Source organism: Colius striatus, chromosome 26 (assembly GCF_028858725.1).
Source record: "Colius striatus isolate bColStr4 chromosome 26, bColStr4.1.hap1, whole genome shotgun sequence".
Classification (NCBI taxonomy): Eukaryota; Metazoa; Chordata; class Aves; order Coliiformes; family Coliidae; genus Colius; species Colius striatus.
The window spans coordinates 3,990,048-3,996,248 of record NC_084784.1 but is presented as its reverse complement, the minus strand read 5'-3'; the positions used below and the strand labels follow the sequence as shown (position 1 = coordinate 3,996,248).

Here is a 6,201-nt window from a genome sequence, read left to right as displayed (position 1 = left end):
TACCTGCGGGCGCGCGCGTGCCCGGGGGGGCCGCTCCATGCGGCGCGCGGCGCGGGCGGTGCGGGCGGCGCGAGACCCCCCCCCCGGCGGCAGCGCCCCCCCGCGGCGCGCGCCCGACACGCCCCGCCCCCCGGCCCCGCCCCCCGGCCCCGCCCCAAGGGCGGTGGGAGAAGGGGATGGGGGTGTTTAACTGAAGGCAGGGTGTGAGGGGTCGTTAATGGGGGGGGGGCGGATTGTTAAGTGCGGCCAGTGAACGGGGGGCACCGGTGGGCGACCGGGAGTAAAACACGGAGTGGATCCGCTTGGGAACGGAGCGGAAGGGTGAAACAACCCGGAATGGATCCACCCGGGAACGGGGGGAAAACCCGGGATGGAGCGGGGTGGGGACGGGTAAAACCGGGCTGGACTCCACCTGGAGAGGAAGGGCTGAGGCTCACTGAACCCATTAACGGGGATGGGGAGGGGGAGGCATCCCGCGCTAAAGAGTAATTAAGAGGAGCCAGTGCAGCAGGGAGCTCTGCTAATGACAGTAATTAGCGATAGAGCTACTTAGCATATGTTAATGAGCTGGGGTAATTAAGCAGCAGGCTGATGATCAGGTCATTAATTGAAGTGTGTGAGGGAGTCGAATTAATTATAGGACTCGTTAAAGCCCGGATGACTTAATTAGGGGAAGGGGGACACGGCTTTATTAATCTAATTAACAGCACTTAGGGGTGTGCTGGGGGTGGGGGTGCCTCGCGCAAGCTGCGGCCGCTCCTCGCAGCAATCCCCGGGGCTTACTGGAGTGTCTCGGAGCGACGGAGGTAGCCCGGGGCTACCGGAAACCCTCCGGAGCGACAGAGGCAGCCCGGGGCTAACGAGCCCCGCCCCCAGCCCAGGCCCCGCCCCCAGCCGCCCGCACCAGCCAATGAGAGGCGCACGGGGGCGGGACAAGCGGCCGTGCGAGTCCAGCGGCTCCGAGGGGGCGGGCGCTAGGGCTGGGCTTGACCAATGAGACGGCGGCAGCTTGAGCGGCGCTACCAATCGACCGATGGCGGAGCCGCCGTGGCCCGACACGGGCACCGACGTGGCCGCCGAGATGGGAGGGGAGATGGGCAGCAGCGAGCGGGCGGCCGGGCCGGGGCGAGCCGCGCCCGGGGCAGGTCCCGGGGGGTCTCTCGCTCCGCATCCTCCGCCGGGAACGGGGAGCACGTGCGGAGCGCGTGGGCGGGCATGGGGCGGGGCCTGCGCGGGCGTGGGCGGGGCTTAAAGCGGAGGAATCCGATTGGCTCGGCTTCGGCATGGGGCGGGGCTTACGGGACGAGGCGTGGCTCCAGCCGGGCGTCCCCTGGGTCCTAGAAGGGGTGGGATGGGGAAGGGCGGGCGGGACCCGGGTGCCCTCCGGGATTTGGTGGGGGGGGGGGGCACGGGTAGGGCGTGACGGGGCAGGACTCACCCCCTCATTTCTCTAGGGACTGCTGGAACAATAGCAACGAGGACACAGGCGGTACCAGGGACAGTGAGAGGGGAACTGGGGGGCTGAAGGGGCTCTGAGGGGAGCCAATGGACCCTGGGGGGCAGGCAGTGGGGGTCTGGGACCTCGACTTTCAGCTGTGGGTGCAGGTGCTGCTGTGGGGGCTGCTGCTGGGAAGGCTTCTGTGCTACAGAGGGGGTACCCCAAAATGGGACACACACACACACCACAATGGGGGGACAGGAGGGGCCCTCCCAAGGTCAGCTCTGACTGGGAGGGCAAAAAAGGGACCCCAGAGTGCTGGGAGGTCCCTAAGTGCGGGGGTCAGCTGTGTTTTGGGAAGTTGTGACCCTCGAGGTCAATGGACACAGAATGGAAGATGGTGAGAGGGGAAACGGGGCGGGTTAGGGGGATTTGGGGAGGGGGCTGGCACTGGCGCCCTCAATCTCTTCCCCTCCACAGTGAAGGAGCTGAGCTGGTGGCCCCCGTGAATATGAACCCCCTGGAGAGCATCCACACACTGGGTCCTGTGCCATGAAGACCTTCACTGAGCAGAAGATGCTGGGGCGGGGACAGCAGGGAGTGAGGATGTTGGGAACACTGGGGGGAATGGGGACATGGTGGGGATGGAGATGCCATATGACTCCCCCGTCCTGTTCCCAAGTTGTGTGTGTGTGTCGCTGGACAACTCCAACCTGTCATTTGGATGGAGAGCATCCCAGGAGGGGAAATATTCTCCCACCTGTACCACACTGGCTGTTTCAGGTGAGTGGGTGGGTCTTGGGGGTGGCAAAGCAGGCCTGGGGGGGTGTTGGGGTCTCCAGGGGATCTGTGGTCTCTAGGAAGGTCTCACCCCTGACCTCCTTCCCCCTCCAGGTTTCCCCATTCCTGGTTTTATGTGGAACAAATCGTTCTGACCTTCAGGTACCTCCACGTGCTCCTCTACAACTACTATTCCTAATGCAGGGCAGAGATTTGCCCCCCCCAGGGCACTTTGTCGGGCAGATTTGCTGCCCCCAGGTCTGTTATAAACGTGTGTGAGACAAACACATGAGAGGGAGACACGTGGGTAGCCTCCTGGGCAGGTTGGGGAGGGGGGGCTCGGAATTGGGGTGCAGTGGGGGTTTGAGACCTCGAAAATTGGGGGGAACACGTGGAATTGGGAGGGACACAATGGGGGCTGGGGGAGGGGGGATTGGCTCCTGGGTCTGGGGGAGGAGGAAGCGCGGGGGGTGGAGCTCCGGGCGATGGGCGGGGCTAAGGGAGATGGGCGTGGCTTACCGCGAGAGGGCGGTGCCCCGGCGCCGGGGGCGGGGTTACCGGTGAGTGGGCGTGGCTTTGGCGCGATGGGCGTGGTTTCGGGTTAATGGGCGTGGCTTTCGGGTCAGGGGCGGGGCGTCCGGTGCCGCGCGGGGCGGCTCCACCTTAAGGCGCGCGCGGGGCGCGCGGCGGCGGCGGCGGCTCCTCCTTAAACGCGCGCGCGGGCGGGCGAGCGGGCGGCGGCCGGTGCGAGCCCACGGCGGGGCGGGAGGGGGGGGGAGGGGAGGGGGGGGCGGAGGGAGGAGGTGGAGGAAGAGGAGGAGGAGGAGGAGAGTGTGGAAAGGGCGGGGGGGGGGGGGCTATGGCGGGGCCGCCGCCGCCGCCGCCGCCGGGCCCGGATGGTACCGCGGTACCAGGAGTGGATTTTAGACACGATCGATTCGTTGCGGGTCCCGGAAAGCGCGTCCCGACCTGGAGCGGATCTGCCGGATGGTCCGGCGGCGACACGGCCCCGAGCCCGAGCGGACGCGGGCCGAGCTGGAGAAGCTCATCCAGCAACGGGCCGTGCTCCGCGTCAGCTACAAGGGCAGCATCTCGTACCGCAACGCCGCTCGCGTGCAGCCGCCCCGCCGCCCCCCCGCGCCCCCCCCGGCGCCCCCCAGCCCGCCGCCGCCGCCGCCCCCCCCGCGCCGCGCCGAGCCGCCCGTCAGCCTCCGCGATGCCGCCCGGTACCTCGGCGGCGACGGGCGACTGACCCGCGGGCGGCTGCAGGGGTCGGCGGTCCCGGTGGATGGGGGGGGGCGCGGGGGGGTCGGCAGGCTCCGGATCCGCTCCGGGAGGCGGCGGCGGGAGCGGCGGAGGGCGGCTGGAGCGGACCCGGCTCGCCACCATCGCCGTGGCCCGCGCCGAGCGAGGCCGAGGGGCCGCGGGAAGGGCCCGAAAGGTGAGCGATGGGCTGGGGGGGGGCGGGGGGTGCCGGGACAGGGGCGATCGGGGAGAGGGTCTGGGGATCTGGGGGGATCAGGGACCGAGAGCGATGGCGGGACCCGGGGGAGGGGGCAGAGGGGACCCGTGAAGGGATGGGGGCATCGGGGGTGTCGTGGGGGGCCGCGGGGGGTGTGTGAGACCCCCCGGGGTGAAGCGGTCACTTCCGAGGGGACGTTTAGGGGTCCCAGGCTTTGCGGGAGGGGTGAAGGGGTCTCTGCCTTCGGGGAGAGGGGATTTGGGGGGAAAGGGGGCTGCAGAACTTTGGGGGGCTGTCCCAGGTTTAAGATGACCTCTTGGGACAGGACTAAGGCTGCTGGCTTTGGAGGAGTGTCCCAGATTTTGGGAGAGACCTCCCCCCTCTTTATACCCCCTTTCCCCTCCCCCAGCCCCCCTGCAGCAGCACGGAAGCCTCGGCAAGAGAGGAGGAGGAGGAGGAGGATGATGAAGAGGAAGATGGGACAGGCTCGGAGGCTTCAGAAGATGGGGGGACCCCCCGGCAAGTGAACGGCGAGGGACGTGGGGGACCCCTCCTTCGCCCCCCTGGGCAGCCTCCCCCCGAGCGGCCCCCCCAGCCCAAGGCCTGTTCCCCGGGGGAGAGCGCTTGTCATCACCTGGCCCCCCTCAAAAAGGAGGGAGCCTTCGGGCAGCCCGACAGAGCAGGTGAGACCCCTGGGGTTCTGGAGACTGGGGGGTCAGGGGAGCAGTTTGGGGGGGATCAAAGCACCGGGGTGCAGTTTCGGGGTCAAAGGAGGCAGATGTGGGGATGATGGAGCTGTGGGGTTAGTTTAGGGGATGGTTATGGGATACTGGGGGGGGCGGTTTGGGGGATCAAGGCTCTGGAGGGGCAGTTATGGGGTGCTGAAGGGGCAGTTTGGGGGTCATTGTGAGTCTCATCACCCCCTTTTGCTGTCCCCACAGTGTCCCCGGCCCTGGCCGGGGCCGAGCCCTCGGTGCCACTGTCCCCGGGGCGACCGGGACCCCCAGCTGACGGCCCCCCCCTGGGCTGCACGTGAGTCTGGGGGGTCCTGGGACCACCGTGTGCATGCCACCCCGTGTCACTGTCACTCCCCTCAGGGTCACCATCCCCCTGCTTCCCCCACATGTGATGCTTTGCCTCCCGTGCCCCGTGTCTCGGTGTCCCCTGTGACGGTGTCTCGGTGTCTGCCGCAGCCCATCCCGGCGGGACAAGGCCCCTGACCCGGTGACGTGGTCAGTGCGGGACGTGGTGGATTATTTCACGGAGGCCGGTTTCCCCGAGCAGGCTGGAGCCTTCCAGGAGCAGGTGGGTGCCCCCTCACCTCCCCAGGAGCGCCCCCCAACCCCTGGGTACCCCCCAAAAACCTCCCCTTTCCCCTCTCCCACCCTCCTCCGTTTCCCTGACCACCCCCCCAGGGTGCCTCCCCCCTGCCCCGTGGGTGCCCCCTCCCCAGCCCGAGTGCCCCCCAGCCCGTCTGCCCCCTCTGCAGGAGATCGACGGCAAGGCGCTGCTGCTGATGCGCCGCCGCTGCGGACGTGCTGACACCGGCCTCCTCCATCCGCCTCGGCCCCGCGCTGAAGATCTACGAGAGCACCATGTCAAACTGCTGCAGCGCAGCCGACTTCCGTGAGGATGAGCCCCCCCCCGGAGCCTCTTCCCCGCCTGAGGGACCCCCCCCAAACCGGGCGGTGACCACCCCCCAAAGCAGTGGGGGGGCAGCCCGGTATCCGGGAGGGACACCCCCGAAGGTGGGGTGACCCCCAACTGCTGCACACAGAGACTGTAGGGGGGCGCATTGGGGGGCTCCTCTGTTTTTGGGGCTCTCCTCCCTCTCTTTTGGGGCTCCTTTTCTCATTTTGAGGGCTCCCCCTCCCTTGGGGGTGTCCCCCTTGTTTTTGGGGGGGCCTTCGCTTGTCATTGGGTGTTCATCCCCTCCTTGCAGGTGGTCTCTGTCTCTCTCCTAGGGGTCACTTCTCTTTGGGAGAGTGCTGGAGGGACCCCCCTCGTCTCTTTGGGGAGGATACCCTGGGAGGAACACCCCTCTGCTTGACGGACCCTCTTTGGGAGGGGGAGTGCCCCCTCCCTTGGAGAGGAGGGGCACCTCGGGGTGGGTAACCCCGCATTGGGGGGGGTACTCACTTTTAGAGGGTCACCCCTCATTTTGGGGGGCCTTTTTAAAGGAAGTCCCCCCCTTTTTTTCTTGGGGCGGGGGGGGGATTTTTATCGTGACGGGAGGGGTTGGGGGCTGCTGCCCGGGAATGTTTTAACCTGCCCCAGCCTGTGCCCTCCCCTACTCACCTGAATCTGGGGGCTGCCCCCCACTCCCCCTTTGCCACAAGGGGGGCTTGCCCTCGCCCCAGCTCACCCCCTCTCCCAGTGGTGGTCTGTGCCCCTCCCCTAGCCCGGGCCTGGCTTGTTTGGGGTTTTTTTAAATAAAAATGAAACAAAACAGAGAAAAAGATGTGGTGGGGGGAGGGGCGGTGGGGGGGCTGGGGGAACGGGTTGTGGGGGGGCAGTGGGA

The 6,201-nt window shown here is 67.5% G+C and overlaps 1 protein-coding gene across 1 annotated transcript; it reads left to right on the top strand.

Annotated features, from left to right (window-relative positions):
* The first annotated feature begins 3,099 nt into the window (after positions 1–3,099).
* LOC133627901 (atherin-like) lies at positions 3,100–5,644 on the top strand. Its single transcript, XM_062015342.1, is given in 10 exon segments — positions 3,100–3,165; positions 3,167–3,444; positions 3,488–3,659; positions 4,090–4,363; positions 4,622–4,712; positions 4,874–4,985; positions 5,170–5,208; positions 5,210–5,266; positions 5,269–5,306; positions 5,623–5,644. Coding segments are annotated over 10 exon segments (1,134 nt in total). The 5' UTR covers positions 3,100–3,114.
* The last annotated feature ends 557 nt before the right edge of the window (positions 5,645–6,201 follow it).